Source organism: Coloeus monedula (assembly GCF_965178545.1).
Source record: "Coloeus monedula genome assembly, chromosome: 16".
NCBI lineage: Eukaryota > Metazoa > Chordata > Aves > Passeriformes > Corvidae > Coloeus > Coloeus monedula.
Window position 1 is genome coordinate 8445239 of NC_138796.1, and position 26819 is coordinate 8472057.

The window sequence follows — 26819 nt, forward strand, 5'->3', positions numbered from 1 at the left end:
AGGGTGTGACCCCCCCCATTCGCGGTTCCCTTTGCTCCTGCAGACCCCTCGGAGGTGCCTCCCGGTGCCCCCACGGTACCCACGCCTCGGGGCCGGGGTGTGCAGGGACGGCGTGGGGAGCGGGCACCGCGGTGAGTGGGTGTGAGCCCCCTTCCCGCCTCCCCTCACGCGGGTACAGACCCACCAAAACCCCCCCCACTCGCCCCATGCCCGCTCCCCCGGTGCCCCCCGGTGCCTCCCGGTGCCTCCCGGTGCCTCCCGGTGCCCTCCGGTGCCGGCGCTGCGGGGCGCGGGAGGGGCGGGGCCAGCGGTGAGACCACGCCCCCTCCCGCCCTCTGCGCGCTGCCATTGGCGGAGGGGAGGCGCGGGGCGGGGCCGGCGCGGGGCGGTGGCGGCGGCTCCCGCGCCCCCCCAGCGCCCGGCGCGGCCGCGGCGCCGGCCCCGGGATGTCGCGCAAGAAGGCGGCTCGCAGCAAGGGCGGCGGTGCCGCGCCCTCGGCCGCGCTGCCCCCCGCCGCACAGGGCACCGGCCGCGCCGCCGCCGCCCCCCGGGGGAGCTCCGCCGCCGCCCCTGAGCTGCCCCGCAACGGCGGCGCGGCGGCCGGGCGGCCCTCGCTGAGTAGCAGCGGGGAGTTCTACGACCTCGCCTTCAAGGTGCGGGGCCGGAGCGGGCAGCGGGGAGGGCTGCGGGAGCGCGGGGTCAGGCGGGTGCGGGGCCGGGTGTAGCGTCCCCGAAGTTGCTGGGGGCCAGGATCGGGAGGGCATCCCTGCTTCCCTTCATCCCTGCTTCCCTTCATCCCTGCTTCCCTCGCTCCCAGCCCCGGCATCCTTCCCCTCCGTAGCCGCCGGGTCGGGGTCTCGGCGGGGGCTGCGCCCGCACAGCTCCCGGCAGCGGGGCTGCTGCTGCGGGACTTGTGCAAGTGACGGCCAAAGGCTGCTCCGGGGAGTTACTGTAACCTCCCGGCTCCTCTTTAACCTACAAAAAACCGGGGCTGTGAGCAGGGTGATGGCACCCCTCGAGGGGCACCGAATGCGCTCCGGCTGCTGCTGAGATGTCCCCAGCCTTTTGGGCTCAGATGGCTTCTCCTCGCTGCTTCAGATCCTGGCGAGCTAGTCACAGAGCGAACATATTTGCTTCCTCCCCACTTCATCATGCGACCTGATGCTAGCCCAGCTTGGAGCTCATTTGATGATTTTAGGGCTCACATAGTGATTTTGGGGCTCATTTAGTGATTTCGCTTGAGGCCACGACTCGGTGAAACCCCTCTGTGTTTCTAACACAGATCTCTGTAGCTGAGCTCGGGGGATTGAGCCTGGAGAACGCGGGTTTGCTGTGGCAAGTCCCACCTTGGTGTGTGGTGTTAAGAGCTTGGTGCCTGTGGCAGTCGGTGTGGCCGTCACGGTGTCAAGGTCTGGGATGTGGGGTAGGAGGTGTTAAGGTTCGGTATGTGGGGTTGGTGAGGGGCGTTCCAGAAATGTGTTTGGTTGCTTCGGTAGGTGGTTGGTCCTGATACAGCTTCATTAATGGTTCAACGGCTTCCTTAAAATGGAGCCACCTCTGTGTTTGCACTGGTCCTCAGCTCCTGGAGCTCACCTCTGCCTGCCCAGGCTGGGGCTTTCCCTGGGGGTCATCCCCATGGCACGAGGGTGCGCCAAATGGGTCTTGGATAAGCCCAAACACACTGGGTAGACAAAATATCTGCTAATGGTCTGGCTGATTTTGAACCAGTGGCAGACAGAAATTGCTTTGTATCCAGTAAAAACCTGGTTTATTAAACTTTCTCCTTCCCTTTCCCCTCTGCTGAGGCTTCTGATCGCTGCCTGAGGCAGTGGCCAAGTCCTGAGCATGGAGCTGGGTCCTGGCCCTGGGCACTCTGCGGGCCCAGGTGAGGCTTTGGTGGTGCTGAGTGGGGAGCAGCTGCTGTTGAGGGTCACCTATTCCAAAAAGATGTCTGGAAAATTTTTTAAAAATCAATAAAGTTACTTTTTGCCCCCCTTCCCTTGGCTTCACACCAATACTCCCGTGGGCGCTGGCTGCCCTCACCCCGCTGTGCCTGGTGCTCCTGTGGGACACCAGTGTGGGGCTCTGCTGGGGGTGTGGGGCACCGTGGGCAGATCCTGTCCTCCTTGGCAGTGCCCTCCGGCCCCAAAACGAGCTGCACCTGTGGCTGGGGCTGCTGCTGCCTCTCAGGGCTGAGCTGCAGAGTGGTGGTGGCATTTGCTACTTCTGACAGCTTCTGGGAGGGTTCGGTGTGACCCAGGGCAGTCCCTGCCATAAAGCCATTTAAATCCTGTCACAGGTTAATGGCTCGTGGAAGGCTGATGGCAGCGCCTTGGGAGAGAGGGAACCTGCCACGGCAGGTGTGGAAGGAGCTGGCACAGCCCGGCTCCGTGGTCCCGGGTTTGTCAGTGTCATCCTGCCAGGGGGAGCAGGGTCAGTGCCCTGGGGGGCAGGAGGGCTGTTGGTGTGGGCAGAGGTTTTGGGGAGCTGCATTTGGAAGCAGCCTCAGCTCTGCCGTGGTTGCTTTGTGGTGAGGATCTGCCTGCCCTGTCTGTGCCCACGGTGGCTGCTGAGTAGGGAAACTGAGGCAGGTGCCACTGGGAGCTGCTCCCTTGGCATCCATGGAGGACCAGGAGGGCAGCCGGCCATGGGCATGTGTGGGTCCCACTGAAGGTGAGGGCAGAGTGCACCCCTGGAGCTGGCGCTTGTGGCTGGGGACCCCCTGAAGTCTCCCCATGGGCAGTGTCACCCTCCCAGAAAGCCCCACACATGGTGGGGTGTTTTGTGGGTGTGCTGGGGACATCACGGGTGGCTCCTGTCACCCAGATGGCATCTCTTGGTTTTCAGGGGGTGTTTGTGACCCCATGAAGGACCTGCTAAGTGCCGGTCAGGGGAAGGTGTCTCCAGTTTGGTGACATGGTGCAGGGTGGGGAATAATCCCACTGTGGATCTTTCCCACCCTCTTCCCCACCCTCCCCTGAGTCCGAGGACATCGCTCTTGGATGTGCTTTTTCCCCTCAAGCATCTGCTGCCCACTCCTGTGATGGAGCGGGGTAATGGCTGCAGTGGGGCTGCCTTCCCAGAGCCTGGAGCCTAACGCCCCTCCCTCGCTCCCTCCCTCTCTCCCTGCAGGTGATGCTGGTGGGCGACTCGGGGGTCGGCAAGACCTGCTTGCTGGTGCGCTTCAAGGACGGCGCCTTCCTTGCCGGCAGCTTCATTTCCACGGTGGGAATCGACTTCAGGGTAAGTGCCTGGGGGGCTCCTCAGCCCTTTCCAGGGGTCTGGCAGGTGAGTGATGGATGTTGCAGAGGAGTAACTAAACATTGCTCCGAGGACTTAAACCTCGTCAGCTGTGTCAGCTCCAGCCAGGGCGCTCGGGGTGACAGCAGCGGCAGCAGCTCAGCAGCGTCTTCGTTACGGCTTTGCACAGGGATGGGGGAGCGTGTCCTCTGCTCAGGATCCTGGGGATAATTCCTGTAACAACTGAGGCCTGACACCTGCCCATGAAAATATTTCCCTAAGGCAGTTGCAGTGTTTTGAAGAGTTGTTTGGTTTTTTTTCTTGAAACAGCAAACAACAAAACCAACAGTGATATAAACCAGAATGCCCTGGAAGAATCTCCTGAGCACAGCTTTGGGGTGCTGATGTGGGGCTGTGGTGCTGTGTGGCCCTGCTCCCTCTGGCCTGGGGGGATGTGTTGTGCTGAGGGATCAGTTTGGTTGGGAGCAATTGGAGCATCCTGGTGCCAGGAGTCATGGGGGTAGCAGTCAGAGCTGTACAGCTCCAGTGAGGACAGTGGGAACCTGCTCCACACAGGGAATAAAGGGTGGACTGGGAGGAAGAAAAGGGGACACTGCATGTCCCAGTGAGCCCAGAGCGTCCTTTGCCAGGCAGGAACATCTGAGTGCCGGCTGGGGCCCTTGAAACCTTTTCTTGGCCATGTTTCTCTGTCAGTCCCTTGCTGGGGGCACTGCCTATGGTTCAGTCAGGCCCTGGTGAAGGGGGTCTGCAGTGCTGCCACCCCTGAGGTGGGACAGCAGAGCAACAGGAATGGTGACTTTACAGAGGTGGCACCAAAGAGCCTTTACAGCAGCTGTGCAGGGCACAAGGCAGCTTTTTGCCACCAAAGCAGCAGCCAGCAGCACGCCTGGCTTGGCTCACTGGCACCAGGATCAGCTGCTCCCTGTCCCTCGCCAGTCCCCCAACCATCTGCTCCCCCCAAATGTGAGCTTTCACCTCCCAGGATGTCTGGGCAGTGCTGCTCTCCCTGCCCTGCTCCTGGGGCACCGGGTGTGCCGTCTCCCTGTGCGATGGATTTGGCTCCGTTTGGGTGCTCTGGTGGGTGCTGTGAAAAGCTGCTGGTGGTGCCATGCACCAGTGTTGCGTCTTCCCAACTGCCTTTTTCCAGCAGGATCTTGGATCTTCACTTCTCTTGGAGGATTTCTGGGAGATGAGTGTCTCTTGTAACCTTCTGCTTGGCTGGGGTGTGAGTAATAACTCGCTGGTGCAGTGACATTGGGAAGGGATGAAGGACAGCTCAGAAAGCCTTAAGGAAGGAAGGGATGTTTCATGCCTGGTGAGGCTGGGGGCGTGCAGCAGGTAAAATGGGTAAATTGGGGTCTGTAATTTTATACAAAGGTAATTACACAGTGTTTCAGGTGTTCTTCAAATGAAAAGCGTTTTATTACTGATTGCAGTGATTGATACAGAGGGCAGCCATAAAACCCTGTGACTTATTGATTAGAGCGCTGAAATGACTGTTACTGAGAAACAATCAAATTAGAGTTAATTTACTTCTCTAATAGAGCTGCTAGAGCTACATGGCTCTGAAATGGGCAGATTATACAGTGGGGGAGATCATGTGTATGCCCTAAAACTCATTATTATCATCCTTGTAAGGCATTCGTAATTTTGGGGGACATGGAAATAGTTTTGTGATGTGCATCTCCATTCCCATTAGGATAATCCTGTTTGTGGGCACTGGATAATTGTCCCTCTCGCTGTGGGCGCTGCGATGCAAATGATGCTCTGGGGTGGCAACTCTGGAGGCTTCTGCTGGTTTTAATTTGTGTCTTTTTAATCACAAAACTGTCGTATCACAGCTCCTTCTCTCCGCAGCCCCAGAGTTTGGCAGGGGTTTTGCTGGCTGAAGCAGGCGAGGCTGTTTGTGAGGTGGCAGTGGTGGGAAGGTGTCACTGGGGTTTGCTGTGTTCTCTTGGCCAGCTGGGAGAGGTGCTGAGTGAGCACAGGAGGGTTATTCTGGGGTTTTGTGGGGTTTTGGCAGGGTTTGTGCCAGTCTCTGAGCCTCGCTGGCACCAGAGACTGCAGGGACCTCTCCAAGGCCAGCGTGTGTGGCAGCTGTGCTCCTGTGCACGCACGACCTTGTTCGGGACCTGCCAGGTCCCTGGGGCCCGTCCTGGCCCAGGAAACCATGGGGATAGAGCTGCCCAGCTCCTGGCATTGGCCTGGGGACCATGTCCACTCTTCCTGATGCCATCTGGTCCCTGCAAGCGCTCTGGAATGGGACAAAGCTGTGTTGGGGGCAGCCCCCATGCCAGCCCGGCTTCCTTCTCTCCCAATCTGTCCACTGGTCCCAGTGGGCTCCAGGATCCATTGCTCATTTTCAAGGATGTCAAACCATTAGATGCACCCAAAGCTATGGCTAATGGATTACATAGGCCAGAGCGAACGTAAATGAATAGAAATCCATTTAAAATTAATCTGGCATTACAATTCCTAATGGCCCCTGAGGTTTGTTCCCTCCTACTGTTTTATGTGAGGGAGAACCTCCCGCATCGAGTTTGTTTATCATCATCTCTTAAACAAAGAAGGATGTTGATCTGAATGTGTTTGGAAAACAAACCACTGATGCTGGGGAAATAAAGATGATTGTAATATTTAAAAAGACATCAAAATGGCATGTGTTGGCTTCAAGCTTCAGAGGTGCTGAGTCTTCAGTGTTCCTTCCTGGGAAAATTGGGTTTGCTGGGGGAGCATCTTTAGCTCCTGGGGGTGATTCCAACCTTCCCAGTTCAGCTGGGACAGTGCCAGGGTTTGGCTGGGGGTGCAGTGCTGGGTGAGCCCCCCACTATGGGTGCCATCGAGGCAGAGCCCTGGGTGAGGGGTCCTGTCCAGGCAGAGCTTTGGCTGAGCAGAAACATCTGTCTGCTGAGCTCCTGAGCTGCTTCCCCTCAGGGGAAAACCCTCTCTGCTTTCTGTGTCTGGATCACAGGTATCACCTTCAGGGTTTCATTGTTAGATAATTAGGGGCTTAATTACTGCCCTCCATGAGCTCTGCTGAGCCATGGCATGAGGTCTTATCTGGGGAATCCTGTCAGGTGCCTCTGCTTGGGAGGTCTTTCCCCACAGATCCCTACTGGTGAGGGCAGAGCAGCTCTCTGGGCATGTCATATGTGCTTTCCTGACTTCGTATGTTCGGGTTCCAGGGAGAAGGGGCTCCTGGAAAAGAGCAGGTTTAGTGCTCAGGGGTGTGAATCCCGATTTTCTCAGTGCCACGGAAGGAGCTGCTGCTTCTTGTAATTTTGGCAGCACTGCAGAAACCTCGACAGAAATTCGAGCTGCGCAGCCAGCGGGACTTGTGTCATGTCGTGACAGCTGAGTAACGGGAGGGAGGTCTTGCCAAAGCAGAGAAGCCAAAGGGCCACGTGAACCCACTGTGTCCCTGTCCCCAGTGACACCCGGGCTCCGTGGGGCTGCCCAGCCCGGTCCTCACAGCCCGGAGCTTTGCAGGGTTGGGTGAGTGAAGATTTTTATACTAATTGGACCTGAAAGGAGAAGAACATAAAAGAAAAAAATTAAGGATGAGCCTTTTCTCCCTGGGAAGAGGTGCTAATGAGCTTCTTTGCATTAGCAGGGGTGATGGTTCCTGTGTTAATCAGGGGGATGAAACCAGGGTGGCTTCTCTCGGTGTTCTCCCAGGTGTGCAGCGGTGTCACTCCTCTCTTGCTGCCCCGAGGACAGGGAGCATCCTCCTGGCACCGAGCTCAGGCGCTGCTGCAAGAGGAGGAGCAGGAGGGAGCCAGCCCCGGTGCTTCAGCACAGCTCCGGGCTTCCAGAGCAGGCAGTGGGCACAGGGGATATTTCCTTTGAAGGCTCAGCTTTGATGTGCACAGGTTCACACCGATGTGAGGCGGTTCAGCTGCTCGCCAGCACAGCCCCCTCGGGAGGCTCCGTGCTCTGCTCAGCCTCGGCTTGGCTGTGCCGTGGTTAATCTGGGACAGCCCCGTGCTGTAGATAAAACCTGTCACCGGTGGCCCTGAGCTCTAAGGACTCCTGATTACACTCAGCCCTGTGCTGCTCAGGGTTGGAATCAGCGGTGTATAATGTGTTTTTTTAACATGGGAGATTTGTTGCATCTCTGCTTAATTTTTGTTGTGTTTGTGTGTGCACCTTCCATGGGCTGCCCCTGCCTCCTGCAGTGAGCTGAGCTTTGCAGGAGTATGGGAGCCTTTGCTCCAGCCATGCAGAGTGTGCAGAGTAACAGGGACCATGGTTTGGATGCACCCAGACTGGTCCTGGGTGTCCATGTGCTGGGAGAGGGGTGTGGATGCCCTGAGCATCTGCTGGTCCCCAGTGAGCATCCACATCCCTGCCCTTGGGGCAATGCTCAGGTCCCCAGCAGGTGCCCACATCCCAGCTCACATCCCTGCCCTCACAGCCTTTGCCTGGTGCTTCCCTTTGAGGGGCTGGAGCAACCTGGAGCCTCCTGAAAGCCAAGGGCTGGCTTTTATCTCAGCGGTTGGCATGGAGCATTAGCAGGGCTCATTTTCTGATGGATCAATCTGGAAAAAGTGGGAGGAAAGCTGCTTAGGCCAGAAGAAAGAAACGGAAATAAATTAATTTCAGCGTCTTTCTGTGTAAAATTAGCTCTGGATGTTGGAGGAAAGGAACTCGGGCGCTGGGCAGAGTGTTTAGTCTCTCCTTTGCTGTGTGGGGTCAGGATGGGGATTTGCTGCAGTAGGGTGGGTTTAGGTTGGTCTCCAGGGCTGGAGCTCTGGAGGGAAGTGGCCTTTCTCTGGGAGAAACATCTTGGTGCTGCTGAATTGCTTGGATCAAATTCCGCTCCCTGGGGTCACGCCAGTGGCAACACAGCTGCAACCAGGATGGGGAAGGTGGAGAGGAGCAGGCAGGGGATGCCTGTTTGCCAACCATGGGTATGCCCATGGCAAAGGCTTGGAACTGGATGACCTTTAAGGTCCCTTCCAACCCAAACCATTCCGTGTTTCTGTGTGCTTCCAGCAGCTCTTTGTCTGAAAATCAGTTTGTTCTGCAGCTCCCATTGCTGGATGAATTTTAATAGCAGCCACTAGCTGATTTCATATTTTTGCATTTCTCTCTGTATGGAGAGCTGGGCTCAATTTGCCCAGAGCAGATTTCCATCCCTGCAAGTGCTCAAGGACAAATTGGATGGGATTTGGAGCAACCTGGTCTAGTGGAAGGTGTCCCTGCCCTCGGCAGGGGGTTGGAACTGGATGGGCTTTAAGATGCCTTCCAACCCAAACCATTCCAGGAGTCTCTGATGATTCCTGTGATGCTCCCACCCCTTCTGCCTGGTTCCAGGGATGGACACGATGCTGCCACCGGTGCTGTAGGGACCACCTGTGCCCAAATCTGGCACGGGGAGGCAGGTCCTGACAGCCTTGCCTAGGGAGGGCAGCACTGATCAGCTGGGATTTTACCCCATGTGCCCGTGTGTGACTCTGAGGACGCTGCTCTTCCCCAGCTGCTGCTGGTGCCTGTTCCTCGCTCCCAGGATGGGCTCTCAGAGGAGTAAATATCCATTTTTCATGGGAAGCCCAGGCCTGCTTTTCTTCCCGTGGCTGCTCCCTCCCTTGCAGAGGGACACTCAAGCTTTGCAGTCGGTGCCTGTCATTTGCATGCAGGGGCTCAGTTGCCAAGAGATGCTGCGAGCGGTGCCCGTGGCGGCTGTGCCCGCTCCTCACAGCTCCCGGGCTTTTACTCATCTTCCTTTGCCTCTTGCTTTTGGAAAATAGTAACCCCAGTTCTGCAGCACACCAGGAAGATGCAAACCCCCGCATGCAGGCAGTGATCCCAGCGGACAAGGGACTCCGTTCCTGCCTTGGGGAAGGCAGAGAAAGAAGATGAATGTCTTCAAAGCAGAGAAGTGCTTGAGCAGCTGGAGTGGCAGCGAGCCCCAGAGCCTGGCTAAGAAAACTCTTAACCAGCTTAATCCTCTTTGCAGGATGGTGCAAAGGTGCCTTCTCCACCTCCTTGGTGTCAGAAATACCACCCAGAATAGTCTGGATGTGGAATTTTGCATCCATTTCAGCTGACAAGACAGCGCTGGGGACATGGGGTTTGGGAGATGCTTCTGGAAGGGCACCAGTGTCTCCAGGCTCCTGCAGCCCTGCTGGTGCTTGGTGGCTTCCTGGTGCATGTTGATAGCTGGTGTCCCCGTGAGTCTGTCCTGGCCTGGGATGCTTGGAATAATGGATTTAATTAGCTCAGGGGGAGAGCAGAAGGTCTGGGATGCTCAGGAGCTGCAGTGCCAGGACACAGGCAAGGAAAACATAAACTTGGGAGCTGCTGGTAGAAAGAGGGAGATTGTAAAGGTGCTCAGCATAATCTGCCTCTGTATCCTCCTGATGAGAGCTGTGTGGGAGCTCAAAACCCCTACCAAAGATGGGGACTACGGGAAACTCAGTTGGGAAATGCAATTCCCACCCATCCACATTGTGTCTGGGGTTGTGAGGCAGATCCCTGCTCCTGCTGTGCTCCAGCTCAGCAGGATCACGGTGAAGGAGCAGGGTGAGCAGGAGGTCGGGCTGGAGGAAGGCTGTGGGTACACGGTTGTGCTGTGTTGGCTCCTCTCTGGCTGCTGCCAGGTGGGAAGTTGGCCCTGGAGAGGCCAATTTGGGCACTGGAGCATCCACTGCCATGGATCCGAGCCGGGCTGGATCCGCTCCTGGTGTCAGGACCTGTGAGGGAGCGTTTTATAGCCAGTAAAACATTTAAATGGGGCCAGAGTAAGTCTAAATGGTTTGAATATTTAATGGAATACATTTGGCTTAATTTCACTTTCATCTTTTATTTGTGATAAAATATTGAATTCAGCTGTGCAGAACTGGGTTGTTCTTTGAAAGCAGAGGGAAACCGGCCAGGAAAGGGGGGACAGGTGGGTTTTGCGGTGTCTCAAACTCCTCCACTGCCCCCGGGATGGGCATTTGGGGCATCCCTGCCCCTTGGCTCTGCCTTGCTCAGCTCCTGTGATGCCCTGAGCCCTTGCTGCCTCTCTGCTGAGCCACTGCCTCGTTTTGTCAATTCATTATTGCTCTCAGCAGGCTTTGGGTTATTCCCGGGGTGGATGCTGATGACCTCTGTGGGGAAGGGTGAGGTGCCAGTCCTGGGTTTGGCAGGGCTGGGATGGCTGCAGTGGCAGGAGCCGATTCTGGCTGAGCTCACCGGGTGCTCACTGTGTGTTGTTCTTCCCTGCAAAACACCTTTCCCTTTGTCCTTTCCCCAGAGCCACTTCCCTGAGACCTGAGCCGTGGCGTGGGTCCCATCCGTGGGGCTCTGCTGGACCCTGTGATGGTAACACTGAGCAGCACAGTGGCCAAGGGCAGGGCAGCAATCGACTGTGCCAAAGCCTGGGACAGCAAGTACTGGCAGGTCATCCTCCTTGGGAAAAAAAAACGGGAAAAAGCCCCCCCATCCCGGCAGGTCAGAGCTGTGTTTGTGGTGGAGGGAGCCGCAGTGTGGGGTGAGCCTCAGCAGCTGTCCCTGTCCTTGGATGGTGATGGGGCACGCACTGTTCCTATGGTGATGGGGGATTGAGGGCTTTACTTGCAGAGCCTTTGGAAGCAAAATACTTTTCTGTTGGCCCCACAGGCAGAGCTGCACGCTGCCCGTGCGGCTCCTGGCTCCATCCCAGGGTGCCGGGGCTGCCTGGCTCCCCCAGCTCGGGATCGCAGCGGAGCTCTGGGGCTCACACAGCTGTTTGTCTACCAGGGACATACAGCATTTTTAATCCTGGCTCGGTACCGAGTCATTGCCCTGAGGCGTTGGTGAATCTCTCGGAAGCAACAGCAAATAATTCATCTTTATGCCTCCTCTGGGGAAAAGTGTTTCTCCCTGATCACAACTAACGTGAGTTGGGAGCTTGTGGTGCTTCAGCTTTAAAGGGTGATGTCCATGGCCCTGGGCCATGGTTGTCCCAGCGTGAGGAGGAACTCAGTGGGTGCTTTGGGGGTCTCAGTGATGCTTCCGAGCCTGAGGAAGATGTTGGTGTGACGGGGCTGGGTCAGTTCTGCCTGCAGGAAGTCAGCAGGCAGGAAGGGTCATCTTCTAGGGGCCAGGAAACCATTAGCACATCTCTGAGGATGTGACTGGTCCTGGTGTGAACACCTGCACAGGTTTTGTTCCATTTCGTGGGGGATTTTTCTATTTAATTTATTGAAAGGAGGGGAGTGGTGGGAGCCATGCCCAGCTGCTTGGGTCAGATGCCACGAAGCCATTGCATCCACCTCGCCAGCCCTTGTGCCATCTGCATCCCGTGTCTCGGGATGTTTTCCTCCTGCCTGCCAAGCCTCGATGTTCCCGGGCTCAGTGACACGCTGGGGAAATGGAGGCTTTGGCTTTTCCAGCTTTGCCTGCGCAGCATCACCACGGCAACGATCCCGGCGAAGGCTCCGCGTGCGGGTCTGTGGCATTAACGCTGTCACCGGGGAAGAGCTGCCGCACCATGGCCATGAGCCCCCGGGCTGCGATGTGTGCCAGGCGTGCTGGGGGTCCTGCCCCACGCCAGGGCTGTGGCTCCTCCTCATCGGGACCGAGTCTGGCCTGGTCCCTGTGCTGGGCACATCCCCCCGGGGAGAGCCAGCTGTCAGCGCCGTGTTCCCAACCTTGGAACAGCTTCCTGTTAATGATCTTCTTCCCTGCAAAGCCAAGTGCAGGAGGCTGCTGAAGGCATCTGGGGAGCTCCAGCCTGTCTGGAGAGTGCAGACTCCACTGGTGAGGACCTTGCCCTGCTCTGGATGCTGAATTTGGTAGAAATTGCTGGATCTGCTTCCCTTGCCACTCGCCAGCAGCCGGTCCCACCCGTGCCTCCGTGCCTTGCTGCTTCCTTGGAACTAATGATTAAGAAAAACACAGCTGCATGTGTGGATGAATAATTCAGCCCAGCCTGGCTGCTGGGAGGTCGAAGTGGAGATGCTGTCCAGGGACCTCCCTGTCGGAGGGGAAGGGTCCATGGATGAACATCCATCCACAGTGCCCTGGGCAGTGCAGGGTCAGTCCAGACCCTTTCTCGGGAGCACAGGGAGCCCTTCCAGCAGCTCGTGCACCCAGATGGCTGGGCTTTCTTTGGTTTATCTTTTCTCCCTGGTGTTGAGCATGCTTGGCTCCGGGAGCTGTGGGGAAGCAGCCGTGCTGTGACCCCCGGCCTCTGCAATGCTCCGTTTTCCTCAGAGGAGGAGCCGGGGGATTGTTGCTACTCCTGGTGTCAATTTCTAGAGCTGAGCCTGGATTTGGCAGCGGTGCTGGGCAGCTCCCACAATCCCACCTGTGCTGGGCTGGTGGGGATGTGAGCCCTCCCAGCCTTGTGTCCCTGCACCTGCCCATGGCAACAGCGTGGCAAGGCAGTGCCCTCCAGGCTGGTGACAGCCCTGTGACGCTGCCCTGGGCACCTGTCACTGGTTGTGTGTATTGTGTGCTGTCACCTCCTGCTCCTGGGTGGTTTTTTGTGGTCATGGTGTGAGGGGGAGCACAGGGGGCCTGTGAGGCACCTCAAGCCCTTACAGTGCCAGCTGTGGTGCCAGCGTGGTGCTGTGGTGCTGCAGAGCCTGGACAGCGGCACCCAGAGCACTTAATTCAGTCAGTGCCGAGGGGCTGAGCTTGGAGAGTGGGTCCTGCTCTGTGGGGCTGCTCCCAAGACTGCTTTAATTTGGGGAGACACATCCAGGAGGCTCCCAGCAGGGCTGGGGCTCAGTGAGTGGCTCTGTGGCTCAGGCCAAACTTCCTTCAACCCATTCATGAGCTGTTCTTATAAATGTGCATGAATTAACGGGAGAAGTGCTCAACAATGCCGAAAATAACTTTGTTCCCAAGCAAGCGTTAATGCCTGGCAGATGTGTTTTTCCCTCCTGAATAATACACACATGAGGTCAGACAGCTGGGTGTGCTGGGGGAGGGCAGCGGGAGCAGAGCAGCTCCGGGAGGGCTGATTCTCCAGGGATCAGCCCCACAGCCCAGTGCAGAGGTGGAAATCCTCTCCTGAGGACCTGGCTACTCCAGCTGGAGTTCTTGGCTGAGGTTGGGCTTTCCAAGTGTGCAACAAAAAAATCGAGGTGGCTGTGTGTGGGTTTTAGTTCAATTTTGTTTGTAAAAGGGTTGGCAATGTCTTGGAACAGCTTCCTGGGAGCATGGTCTGCACTGCTGCCCAGACCTCCAGCACCCACAGTGAAGGACTTGGGGTGTTTTGCATCCCTGGGGTGATTTCCCAGCACAGTCCAGGCTTGCAGGTCTGCTCCAGAGCCCCACACGGGGAGAGCAAATGGTGGAGCTGGATTGGCCAGACTGGTTTGACTGACTGGGGTGGTTTTGGTGAGGAAGCGCCGGCGATGTGCTCAGTGTGCTGCAATTCCTCAGCACCTCTGCATCTCCTGGGGCTTTCAGTGGTGCCCAAACGTGGGGAAGAGCCTGCTCTAGCAGAGCGGAAAATGGGAGAGCTGGGACTGCTGCCAGGGAGAAGGAAAAGCTTTGCAAAGATCAAAGCTTTGACTGCACGGTGCCTGCGCTGGCGGAGCCCTGTGCCGGGAGCGCCGGGATCGCTCCTGTGCTGTGGCTTCTGCCTTGTGCCACCTGTGGGTGGGTCCGAGCGGCCACCCCGGCGCTGGCAGAGGAGTGATGGGGCAGAGGCTCTGCCCACTCAGCCCCTGTGTCCCCGGCTCTGTCCGAGGGGGATTTCAGGATTGTTCTTGCATAAGGGGCAGGTGGCCAGGCAGGACCATGGTGGCATCGCCACCTGTGGCAAAGTGAAAACACCGTGGTTAGTGGGGAGAAAGTGAAACCTCAGAAAGTTCCCCTGGACTTTGGGGAGCAGCCACAGGGCTGAGGAGGGTCCTGCCCTGCAGAGAGGGGCCTGGGACTTGCTGCGTTTCAGCCCTGGCTGTCCCTGTTGCCACTGCACCATTCAGAGATGGGCTGTGGTACCAGGGAGCACTGGGACCTGATGGATGCCAGTCCTGGAGGCTGACTGGACTCGTTCAGCCATCAGAAAATCTCATTAGAGTTCTTCAGTCACTCTCTTCTCCTTGAAGCCTTCAAAGGATCTGGGCTCAGGTTTGTTGCACAGCAAGGATGCAGTTTTTGGGAGCTTTCTGCCTTGGCTGTTGGTGAAGGATGGGAATGTTTGGGATAAAAAGCTACAGATTCCTTTGTCAGGTCTTTGGGGATTTCATTTTCTTTAGGGATGAGAAGTGCTCTTTAATAATGCTGTTTGCAGTGCTGTCTGTGGATGCTGCTGTGTTACTGAGGGGTGCTGACAGAGTGTTTGCTGCTGGATGTTCAGCCCTGATTTTTTTTTAATTGGATTGTAAAGTCTTCTCAGAAACTTCAGGCAAGTTTTCAGCCCAGGACTGAGGCAAATCCTAGAATTGTTTAGGTTGGAAAAGACCTTTAAGGTCAGAGAAGTGCTGCAAGGCTTTATTTCTCCCCAAATGAACGATTCCCCATCCAACAGGACCTGATGAGCCATTTTTCATCTCTGTGGCACTGACGGGGCTGTGTTTGCTGCAGATGAGAAATGATAGAGCAATAAATGCTCTGTGGAGATCCCTGTTCAGCTGTGCAGCGTGGCATGTCCTTGATGAGGAAAATGAAGATAAATATACTGAGTGCCACGTTACTTATTCCCAGTATTGGCACGGATCTGCATGAGCCATCTCTGCCCCCTTTGTTTCCAAGGCTTCCTGGTTTAGAAGCAAGCAGGGATATTTTTAAAGATATCCCTTCTTTTATAAAGTAGGGGGAAAAGAGATGGAAGGGGTGAGTAGTGCAGCCCAGGGTGGTGGGGGAGCTGTGCAGACTATCCCCAGATGAGGAGGATCCCATCCCATCCCATCCCAGGAGCCAGCCGTGTGTTGGAGCTGCAGGGATGGGTGCAGCCTTCCTGCTGGCTGTTGCTTTTTGGTGGCTCTGGTCTCCAGGTCAGCTGTAGCAGATCCTACCCTGAGAAATTTTGATGGTGGATTTCTCTGGCTGCCCATGGGATTGGGGCACAGGTTCACTCCCACGGGGACATCTCAAAGCCTTGTACGGCCCCGTCTCCCTCCTGCCGGGATGAGCCTGAGCAGCCTCATTGGGCTTGAGAGCATCAAGTCTCATCTGCCTGTGCCTCCCTCAAGAACCATCCCGTGGATCATCCCAGGACCTTGCTGGTTTCATGGAGCAGCTGGGCTGGGAGGGAATTTGCCCCTCACCCAGGACTGTGGCTGACATGGGCGATGCCGAGAAGCAGAACAGGGCTGAATTTAAAATGTATGATCATAAGCAGATCCTCTTACCTCTAATCTGTCCCTAAGACAGGATTCTCTTCTTGCCAGAAGACCCTTTTATTTGCAGACTGATGTGACTAGAAGATGATAAGTCACTAATTCTTCAGTGTGTCTGCTCGAACAAGAGCCAGGACTCTTATCTCTGCAGGGCTGGCAGCCAGGGAGACGTTAACTGGGATTTAATGTAGTGAACACGGCTCTGGACGAAGGCTGGTGCTGCTGACATCCCTGGGGCACTTGTTGGGTGCTGCAGGGAAGGGGCTGTGCCCACCTGGAGACCAGGAGGGGGGCATTTATGTAGGGCCAGGCTTGTGGCTTCTCCAGGCCGGACGTGGCAGAGGGACACGGTGGGGTGACCCCTCCAAGCAGCTGTGGAGGGGCTGTGGGGTGGCTGTGGCAGCAGAGCAGGTTGGAAGTGCTGTGACGGGCTGTGGTGCTGATCTACATTTCCTGGGATCTGCCGAGGAACTGAGCAGGAGCTGAGCAGCCAGCACCGGCATGTTGTGGGTTCTGAAAGGATCTTGGCAGCGGTGCTGGCGCTGGAGTGGCTGCAGGCAGGAGTGTGCAAGGCCTGGGGAGGAAAACATCCCAAGGCAGAAGTTTCTATTTTTAGCTACAGAGTCCAAATGCGCAGAGCTGCTGAGGAATTAATCACCTCCCCTGCGAGATGAATGGTCGCGATTTTTCTCTGAAGGGAGGATTTATGGGATGAGGCAGAGGGAACCGTGCTGGGGTGTTTTGGCCACCCGGGTCTCCCTGGGATGCTGGGGCTGCACGGGAATGTCTGGTGGTGGCACAGCTGAGGAGGAGAAAGAGGATCATTGAATACGATTCCCAGTGCCTGGGACATCCTCCAGCCCCACACAGCCACACCATGGTACAGCCCTGCTTCCAGCCCCCATCTCTGCCCCAGTCTCCCCATTCCCAGAGGCTTTCCATAGGTTCCAGCACAGCATCAGGCTGTTCCCTGCCCTCTCCTGCAGGGAATGTGCTCCTGGAAGAGTTTTCCGCAGGCTGGAGTGGTGGGCTGGCTGTGTTCTCCGCGGAGGTGCCGTGTGGCTGGGCTCTGCTGGATTGGGCACTGCTTGGATTTAGAGGGAGCAGGTTTTTGCAGCACCGAGGGGGCAAAGTGGGGCTGGTGCTGGATCCCTGGCTGTGGCAATGGGCCGGGATGTCCCTGAGCCAGGTGCTGTGCCTGGAGAGATGCTGAGCCACCAGGAGCGGCTCCCTGGCTGCGCATGTGTGGGAGAACCTCAGGGTTTTAACAAGCAAATATAATGCAGTGTCCTGCTGTTTTAGGCGGATTTCCATATCGATCCTTGATCTATTTTTGCAGCCGCTGTTGGAGGTGGTGGTTATTTGTGTGTCTGCTGTATCACAACTCATCCAATTTCCTCCTGGCACAGGAGTGTTTGTGCTTGCAGGGGCTCCCTGGGCTTTGCCAGGTGGGAATTTGGCTCCTGGTCTGGCCTTGGCACAGGGCTGGAGTGCTCCAGCATCCCTTCAGCCGGTCCTCCACTGCTGGGTTTCTCCTGACTTCCTGAAATAAAGGATAACCCAATCTATCCCCCGCTCCTGGGTGACCTGGCCTGGTGACACCACAACCTAATGACATTTCTGGGTGGCTGTGCTATCAGTCCCACAGCTCATTACTGGCACTAATTAACTCTGTGCTGCCCCAGCGCCTGTGCCCAGTTTGATCTATAGCCACTAATGCCATTTATCCCCACTTTGACAGGAATTTGCCCCTGCTCAGCTTCAGGAGATGCCTCCAAGGCCCAATAATGACATTTGAGGGACTTCTTTTCCATGGTTAAAGTGGAGCCCCCCCTGTGCAGGGGTGCTTGGGTGGGTGCTCCTGGGCAGCACCACTGGAGCCATCACAGGCTCCGGGGAGATGGGGTGGGGATCCCCTGGTTGGAGCCTGAATGTGTCAGTGAGCACCTTCCCATTTGTCCAGTTAATTGCGAAGCAAATTGATCCATGTATCCAATTTAACTTTAAAGGCTTCAATTAATGAGTTCATGCGTGTAAGAGCTGGGAGAGGCTGGGTTGTTGATGCTGATCCTGGGTTGTGCTGCAGCTTCAGTGGTGTGGACTCAGGCACCTGGGGCTGTGCCAGTTGCTCCTGGTGGGATTCACTGGCACTGTGGGGACCTTGTGATCTGAGGGGATGGCATTTGCCCATCCTGCAGCTGCAGTGGGAGCAGAGCAGGGCGGCAGCGCTGGGTTTGTGTGGGAGCATCATCTGTGCACGTTTCAGGAACGGCGTGGTTTCGCTCCAGCACCTTCCCCTCCCTCCCTTCTGCTTCCGAACAGCTGCTCCCGGGCAGTCGTGGTGGTGGGATCGTGCCAGGGCTGCAGCCAGCAGGGCCTTGGTGTGTGATAATGCTGCTCTTAATTGAGGACCATCTGCACTTGGTAATTTAATTTTTCCTGCATCTGCAAGGTTCCAACTTTGTTTATCTGATGTCCTGAAGATTATTTAACTTCGGAGCATTGCGTTTGTCCACCCCAGGCACTGCAGGCATTCCACTGCAGCCCCTGCTAGATGAGATTTTAATAACGTTTGCACCGCCCCAGGAAAAAGGACACAAAAACTGAAATTGGGAAGGGCGGCAGCAGAGCTGAGGTGCAGGGATGGTTTTCCTGCCCGAATTGTGGCAGGAGGCTGCTGGGAGCATTACCTCCGTTCTAACAAACGGGGTGAGATGAGGAAGGAGCCCCTGAGCAACACAGCCCCTCCCCTTGCTGGCAGGGCTGGTAGCACATTTCACATCTCAGTGCATTGACACACGGCGTCTTTTGTCTTTGGATGCTTATTAGGAGCTCAGCCCCCAGCTGTGCCTTAGAAGGGCTGACAGGAGGGAATTGAGGCAGCTCCTTAAAAAAAACAAATTGGAAGCTGAAAAGTCACTTAGCCATGGTATGGGGGGAGACCCGGGCATCTGGTTCATCTGAACCACGCTGGTGTGTGCTGCTGGCAGCAGCCCCTGCCCGTTCCCAGCCCAGCTCCTGCCTTTTCCCACCCTGCTCCTCCCATCTTCTTGGCTTCACCCATGTTCTGCAGCCACCCTGTGCTTGGGGGCAGGCAGGGATCACAGAATCCTGGAATGGTTTGGGTTGGAAGAGACCTCAATCCACCCCCTGCCCTGGGCAGGGACACCTCTCACTAAACCATGTTACTCCAAGGCCCCTCCAACCTGGCCTTGGAGACTTCCAGGGATGGGGCAGCCACAGCCAGGGCTAACTTCTTTTGATGCAGACAGGGATGCAGGCAGGAGTGATGCTCTGGATGGCTCTGGCTGTGTCTCCTGCCTTGCAGGAGCACTTCTACAGCTTTTCACCCTGGAATCCTGCTCTGTTCCACACCCAATCCTCAGAAAATCATTTTTTTCCCCAGGTTGGTCCAGCAGCACCTGGATCCATGTGCAGACTTTAATTAGGTCTAAGCGCTTACCTCCCTAAATATAGGTCAGTGTAATTAGTGTGACTCCTGTTGCTGCTGGCTCGGTGTTAATTACCTCCTGAAGTGGAGGTCAGTGCATGTGGGGCACCTTTGGAGCTTCAGCTTTTTTGGCTTCTCACCAGATGCTTCAAGGTGGCTTTGGCCTAGATGATCCATGCTCAGGGCTGGGGCCATGTTCTCCCTCCCTCCCACCCATGCTGGTCTATCAGCCTTGGAGCACAGCCACACACTCTGCTCTGAGCTGGAGTGGGCATGGAGAAGGGTGTTGGTTTTAATGTGTTCGGTGCTGGTTTTAATGTGACTCTCATTGTGTCCTTGTCCCTTGTCACCATCCATCACACCAAGTGTCCTCATCCCCTTGTGCCAAGATCTGGGGCCGATGGTGAAACACAGAGGCTTTTCCTTCCTCTGCAGTTCTGGCACGGTCCCTGGCATGGTTCCTGGCAGGTGGTATTGGCAGCTGGCTGCCAACACATGGGAACTGTGGTTGGAATGGCATTGTGCCAGTCCAGAGCCTGTGGGATGTGCCTGCACCTCCGCGGCGGCTCCGGCACCTGCATGTAGGAGCCGGGGTTTTGGAGGGCAAGGTGAGCTCGGAGAGTGCATCTCCTGCAGAGCATAAACCTGCTCTGTCTCACCTGTGGCACAGGTTAGGGCAGGGCTGTTCCCCATCCTCTGGGATGAGGTGAAGGTGCAGCTCAGTGCCATTTGCCATGGCTGTGGTTCTGCCCTGGGGATGGCTCTGTCCCTGCTCACCTGGGAGCCCTGGGCAGTGGCACCAAGGTCCAAGGAGCACTTTGTGGCAGTGGGCACCCTGGGTTTTAGGCACTTCAGCCTTCAGCAGCCCTGGTGTCACATCCTGGGAAAGGCTCAGCTCCACATGCAGGGAGCCCTAAACGCCCGGCCGGCTCCCTGAGCCCTGGCTTTTCCCTGAGTACTTCCCAGCTCCCCACTCCCTGGCTGCCTATTTTTACAGCTCCCGGGCTGTGAATCACTTCTCTCCCCCGTCTCAGTCGCTGCCTTTGAAGGTATTTATAAACCTCGGCCGTCTCCCTGCGCCTGCTTGAGCAGACGGAGGATGCAGCACTCCGGCTCTCTCCTGCCCTCTCCTTCTCGCCGGATCCTTGTGTAGACGTGCAGGGGATGGGATGCTCCCTCTGCCCTCGTTAAAACCATCAATGAAGAGCCCTGCCAGCACCTGAAGGGGTGATGGTGCTGAGTGGTGTGGGATGTGCAGGAATGGATCTTGGCATGGGTCCCTGGGGGGGGGGTGGTGGCACTGGAGCTGGTGGCGTGTCCAGTGCAGGGGGTGGATGAGCCAGGCCTGAGCCTGCCGAGCCCAGCTGGGGTCATGGCAGCCTTGGCCATCCCATGGCCATATGATGAGGGAGACAGGAGCTTCCCAAACCAGCTCTGGAGCAAATGGAGGAAATGGGATTTAAATTATCACCAGAGCAGCCACCAGCTGCCTCATCCCACTGGTGCGCTGTTCCCTGGCCATGTTTCCAGCACGTCCCACTGATTACTGTGCTAATTCCTTTGGATCTGGTGAGCAAATTAATCTCTTCTCTGCTCCTTCCCTTGGGACCACTGGTCTGTAGGCTTGCATTCCTTTAATGTTTGGAGAGGCTGGTGTGGATTGCTGGGATGGTGATTGCTCTGGGACACAGTCAGGATCCATCTCCTGCCCTCCCTGTGTGACACAGCCACCCTGAGGGGCACCGAGGGGCTCCCACCTTTCCTAAAACCAAGCAAAACAGGGGGAGGAAAAACCTTGAGATAGAAACCGGGAGAAAAACAGGTCCAAGAGACAGGGGCAGGAGTTATTTTTAATTTGCTGGCTGGATGTGGAGTGGTTGACTCTGTCTTTTGAAGGCCATTAAGGTGGAATGCTGGTGCTCATTAATTTGTGGCCAGAGGTCTCCAGCCTGAGCTGGGTGTGGCATTGCCAGGGTTTAGGTATCCAAATAGATGCAACTCGTGCTGATGCAGGGAGAGATCTTCTGACTGGGCCATGGCTCTGCAGGTGCTGGGACCAACAGATGGGAGTTTAAAAAGCAGGAGAGGGGATGACCTGAGGGCTTGGGGGAAACACTGACCAGGATGGGGGCTGGCTGTGTCTCCCTGGGCGTCCTGCAGCTGTGCGCACCCCTCACCACCCTTTCCATTCTCTTTCAGAACAAGGTGCTGACGGTGGATGGGGTGAAGGTGAAGCTGCAGGTATGTCCCCATGGCCCTGGAAGCATCTCTCTGCCCCGGGTGTTCAGAGGTGGACAAAGCCCCTCAGAGGACAAAGCAGAGAAGCACCCCCAAAATGGGGCCTGATCTCTATCCTTTGTGGTTGTGTTTCCTGCCCTGGGACAGCCTTATGGACCCTTTTGGCTGCTCTGTCCCCTTGGCAGGAGCTTGCTCAGGGCTGGGGGCTGTTCTGGCCACAGTGATCCTCGTCCCAGCCCTGCTGCCTCCCTGCTGCTCTGTGACCGTAGCTGGACCTGGTGAAACCGGAGCAGCACCTGTGGGGTTTGCCCGGTGTTTCCAGGCCGCTCCTGCTTTGGGAGAGCCAAAGGATGCTGAGAGGGATTGAGATCCTGGAAGGGATCCACATTCCCTGGCTCAGCCTGCCTCCAGCCCATGGGACATGAAGATTCCATGTGCCCCTGCAGCCAGAGCTGCTCCAGCCCCCTGAGGCCTGACGGTTTCTCTGAGCCCTTTGCCCTGAGCTTGGTAACACAGATGCTCCAGGCAGCAGCGTGCACTCTTCAAGCCTCCTGCTGAATTAAGGGCTGATAAATCACATTAGCGTGTCCCCATGCCTCCATCTGCTCCATGGATTTTCCAGTTAAGGGCCACATCGTGTCCCCATGCTGAGGAGTGGGAAGATGCTGCTTCCATATTCATTGCTCTGGTCATTTTTCCTGTTGATGTCCCTGGGAGCAAAAGCTGGAGAAACTTCCTGGGGTTGCACCCTGCTGTTTGGGCTGGTTTTGGTGGGTTCTGGTCAGGTCTGATCCCTCTGCTCCCATCTGCCTTCCAGATCTGGGACACGGCCGGGCAGGAGCGCTTCCGCAGCGTCACCCACGCCTACTACCGGGATGCCCACGGTAAGCACGGCCCCCTCTGCTCTTGGGGAGCCCCTCCCTCCGGCTCTCCGGGGCCCTGAGCTGCCACTCCGGGCCAGGTAAGTCAGGAATCACTGGAGTGGTTTTCCATGGGAAGCAGCTGCCGTGGATGGAGGAGGCTCTGCAAACACCAGCAGTGTGAGGTGTTGCTGCGCTGGATTTTAGTGTGTTCTGTATCTCACAGCAGGCACCTCATGTCCCCAGCTGTGGCCTGCCACAGGGACTGTGCAATGTGTTCTGAGCCATGGGCTCGGCTTGGCACTGGCACTAACGCTCTGTCCCTCTCTCCACAGCCCTGCTCCTGCTCTACGATGTCACCAACAAAGCATCCTTCGACAACATCCAGGTACAGCAGCACCCCCAGCCCCTCCTGCTGTCCCTCATGTGTGACCGGCTGGGTTGTGGTTGTGGGTTTGTTCAGGAGGTGTGTGCTGGAGGTGGGAGCTGTGGTCACTTGCAGAAGGACTATGGTTACCGCTGAGTACCTGCAAGGACAGGCAGGGGACAGGCAGAGGAGGTTTTCCCTTTCACAGCAAATAAAAAGGTGATGAATTCACTGCTCCGGCCAATTACTGCTGTGTAATTACAGCACTGGCAGAAAACTTGCTCCAGTAGCTGAGCACAGGAGCTTTCCCAGCGAGCTGCTCCCTCATCCCCCTCTGCTCCTTCAGGTCACAGTGGGTCAGGGTTGGGCACCTCACTGCCTGCCTCCAGCTTAGTCCAAACCTGGCAGGGAGAGGGTCACTTCCTGTGGCACCTCCCCAGCCCACCTGCCCTTCCTCCCAGCTTTGGGGGGTCCCTAGTGCTGCCTGAGGTTGCCCCCTCCCCGCAGCCGGTCCTTCAGGGGTGTTGGGGAGTGGTGCTGGGGCAGAGGCCTCTCAAACCGGGCAGAGGGGGAGAGCAGATGCTGCCCACATTGCAGTGGGGGCATCAGGGACACCTGGGCACTCAGTGTCCCCTCCCTTTGCCCCACTGGCCCCATGTAGCTGCTGGGGGCCACCTGTGCCAGCACTGCCAGAGCATGTCCCGAGCTGGGGAGCAATTATCCCTGACTGAACTGGATGTATTTGCTTGTGTCCTGGGCATGAGAACGCCGTGTGCATCCACAGGGAGCAGCTGTGCCTGCACAGACACCCTGTGCCGTGGTGGCATCAACACCCTGGGGCTGTGATGTGTCTCACTGGCTCCTGGGGTCCCACAGCCCCTGATCCCCTGGGGGCCTGGAGCTCTCCCTGCTCCAGAGCATCCTTCCCTTGGCAGCTCCACACCTGCCACCCCTCTGTGCCTGCAGTCCCACAGCAGGGACAGGGCAGGTCCTGCCACCCCGCTCCCGTGTCACCGGCACTGAGAACGCTTCCCACCAGCTGGGACTGGCCAGCGGTGCCATTTTCTATCCTGAGGAGCTGGATGGCTCAAGGAGGGTGAGTGTTGGGTGTTACTCAGGCTCTGGGTCTGCTCAGGGCTGGTGACCCTGTGATGACACAGAAGATCCCTTAGAGGTTTCACACTGCTGGATAACACGGCCCTATCTGCAGCATCAGTGATCCTGGGGACATGGGAGAGATGTCCCTGAGGGACACACAGCCCCAGTGGGAAGGAACGAGCACCCAGGGTGATTGCCAGGCACTGGGAGAAGGGATGGAGCCAGAGGGCAAACAAAGGGAGTCAGGAGTGACTCCAACCCATCCATGGTGCCGAGTGCCCTGAGCCCAGCCAGGGTGCAGTGGGGTCCTGGGGCTGCATCCACATGTCTTGGGCTCCTGCTGGGTTTGGAGCACAGGTCACCAGGGACCACTGGTGATCACCAGGAATCCCTGTGAGCACAGTGACAGCACTGGAGACAGCAGGCAGCTGCTTACACCACGGGGTCAGGGATTACAGGGAATTAGGGCAGGTTTGGTTAGATTAGGCTGGATTAGAGGGCAGGGAAGCCACCCCACAGCTCGGGGAAGCAGGTTCAGGTGCCTGCCAGGATCAGTGTGCTCAGCACAGGGGCAGCATGTGCAGGACATGGGCACAGGGCACATCCCAGAGCCAACCTTCAGCCTTGTCCTCTGAAATGAGGTTCAGTCCAAGCTGAGGGGAATTGGGGTCAAAGCCCTACAAGCACCCGTGGGCAGATGGAGTGGGCAGGGGTATCAGAAGGCTGCTGTAACCCTGGGAAATGGGGATCTGGTAGCAGTCGAAGTGGGGTGCTGGGCTTGCTTGGCAAAGTGGGTCCCCCAGGGCTCAGGGGCACCCCGGGGTACCCCCTTGTTGACAGGGATCATCCGTGGAACATCACATCCCTGGCACTGCTTGGGATGGCAGCACTGCCCACCGAGGGTGTCCATGCCCAGGACTGGGGCAGCTCCCCATCATTCCCGTTCTCCTCCTCCTCCTGGAGCCATTGCCAACCCCTTTCTTTGGCTGTGTCCCTCCAGGCTTGGCTGACAGAGATCCATGAATACGCACAACAGGATGTGGTCCTCATGTTACTGGGAAACAAGGTGAGCCTGCCCCCAGGGCTTTGCCAGAGCCTCCTCTTCCTTCCACGCTGGAGCCACGGGCAGGAGAGCCTGGCAGGGCATAAGGGGACAGGAGATACCTGCTGGTGACCTTCCAAATCACCACAAACGGCTCTCTGCCATTCCTGTTGCAGGTGGATTCAGCGCAGGACAGAGTGGTGAAAAGGGAAGATGGAGAGAAACTTGCCAAGGTAGGTGAGGTATCTGAGGATGTGCACAGGAAATGGCCACCTGGAGGCTGTCTGACCCAAAATACACCTGGGAACACTTGGTTTTTTTTTCCCTTGTCGTGCTCTCACCTTTCTCCTCATCTGTTCTACTTCCTCTGAGTTTCTACGAACACTTCTCGTTTCTTTGTCCTCAAAAATTACTCCCTGGGAGCCCCCGGGAACATCCTTGGTGCCATTGCTGATACTGCTATGTCTCGTCCCACAGGAGTACGGAGTGCCCTTCATGGAGACCAGTGCCAAAAGCGGCCTCAATGTGGAATTAGCATTCACAGCCATTGCAAAGTAAGTGACCAGAGCAGTGGCCTTGCCATCAGGGAGAGCTTTAGCAGTGCCCAGGCCACGCTGCGTTCAATTGAGCTGGGCAAGGCAGCTTGGAATCATAGAATCCTGCGATGGTGTGGGTTGGAAGGGATGTTAAAGCCCATCCAGTTCCACCCCCTGCCATGGGCAGGGACACCTTCCACTATCCCAAGCTCCTCCAAGACCCATCCATCCAGTCTGGCCTTGGACACTGCCAGGGATCCAGGGGTAGCCACGGCTTCTCTGGGCACCCTGTGCCAGGACCTCACTATCCTCACAGGGAGGAATTCCTTCCCAATATCCCATCTAACCCAGCCCTCTGACAGTGGGAAGCCATTCCCCTTGTCCTGTCACTCCATGCCCTTGTCCAAACTCCCCCTCTGGCTTCTTCCGGACAAAATCCTCTCCCTGCCAGAAGCAGCAGCCTAAGAGTAACATCTTTCCCCTTTCCCAGGGAGCTGAAGCACAGGTCCATGAAGCTGCCCAACGAGCCCAAATTCAAGCTCCACGACTATGTGAAGAAGGAAGTGCGAGGCTCGGGCTGCTGCAGGTCCTAACAGGTGTTTGTACAGAGACTCAGGCCTGTGGGCAGTGTGTGCATGTCTGTCTGTCGTGTCTGTGTCTGCCCCCAAGGCCAGCTGAGACCAGGGCAAAGGAGCAGCAGGAAAAGCTCTCGGATTCTGCAGCCCTATCGCATCCATCAGCTCCGGCTCCCCTCACCGGCATTCCCGCCTGGCTCACAGGTGGGAGGTGGGTGTTTGGGAAGGGGCTGGGGGCTCCTTCTGTGCCTGCTCTGTGAGGCTGCTGTAACCTTTGTGAGAGCCAGGGTGTGGCGCAGGGGAACCAACACCTTCTCCCCACTCAGGAGGAAAAGTCCTGAATTCTCTTTCCTTTCCCTGCATACCTGGACTTCAGCTGAGAGCCCTGGCCTGAGGTGTGCAGGAAGGGTGTTTTAAGGCAGCCACTTTTGTAGTTGCTTTCTCCTGTCCATCCCTGTGAGGTGGGACACACTTCCACCATGAGGGATTCTCCTGTTCCCTGCAAAGACAGAGCTTGGCTGTCTGTCCGAGTGAGCTCCTGCACACCTGGCTGTGTAGAGAGATTTCTGAATGTTCATCCCTTCGGGAAAGGCTCTGGTTTTCCTCCTTCCGCCATTTCTAGTACTTTGAGAAGAAACCTAATGTATTGCAGCTTATTCTAAATACCTTCCTGTAAGTGTGATGGTGTTTTCAGACTGCAACAACGCTTTGATATCTTCAAAGTTTTCTTGGGCAGCTCTTTCTTTTCACCGCAGAGAGCTGGGGGGAAGCTGCAGGCAGTGATTTTACAGGCTGCAGACTCCTGCCAGCTCTCTTCAAGGGCCTCCTCACCCCTTTGGTCTGTGTCAGGCTTTTGGCTGGTTTTTTGTCAAGCTGCACTTCTAAGTACAAATTTAAATCTGGATGAAGTGTTTGGCCTTTGGCAATTTTTCCCTTTGAAAACTCCATGCACACATCAGCAGGTGCCCGCTGCACCGAGCCTCGGTGGCCTCTTCAAATGGAATAGAATAACCCATCCTTGGCCCTCCAGCCAGAACCCCCAGCTGCTGACTCAGATGCCCCTGCCCCTCATTTTGCCTGGGATTTTGGCTCCAGCACTGCCTTCCTGACAGGCACAAGGAG

The 26819-nt window shown here is 56.8% G+C and overlaps 1 protein-coding gene across 1 annotated transcript; it reads left to right on the forward strand.

The window, feature by feature from the left end:
* Positions 1-446: 446 nt before the first annotated feature.
* On the forward strand, positions 447-25732 carry RAB26 (RAB26, member RAS oncogene family; the record flags this gene model as incomplete). Its single annotated transcript, XM_082292154.1, has 9 exons — positions 447-653; positions 3133-3243; positions 21181-21222; positions 22037-22103; positions 22415-22467; positions 24545-24610; positions 24763-24819; positions 25064-25140; positions 25613-25732. 9 exons carry the CDS (start codon positions 447-449, stop codon positions 25713-25715), a joined length of 783 nt encoding a protein of 260 aa, XP_082148280.1. The 3' UTR covers positions 25716-25732.
* Between the last annotated feature and the right edge of the window lie 1087 nt (positions 25733-26819).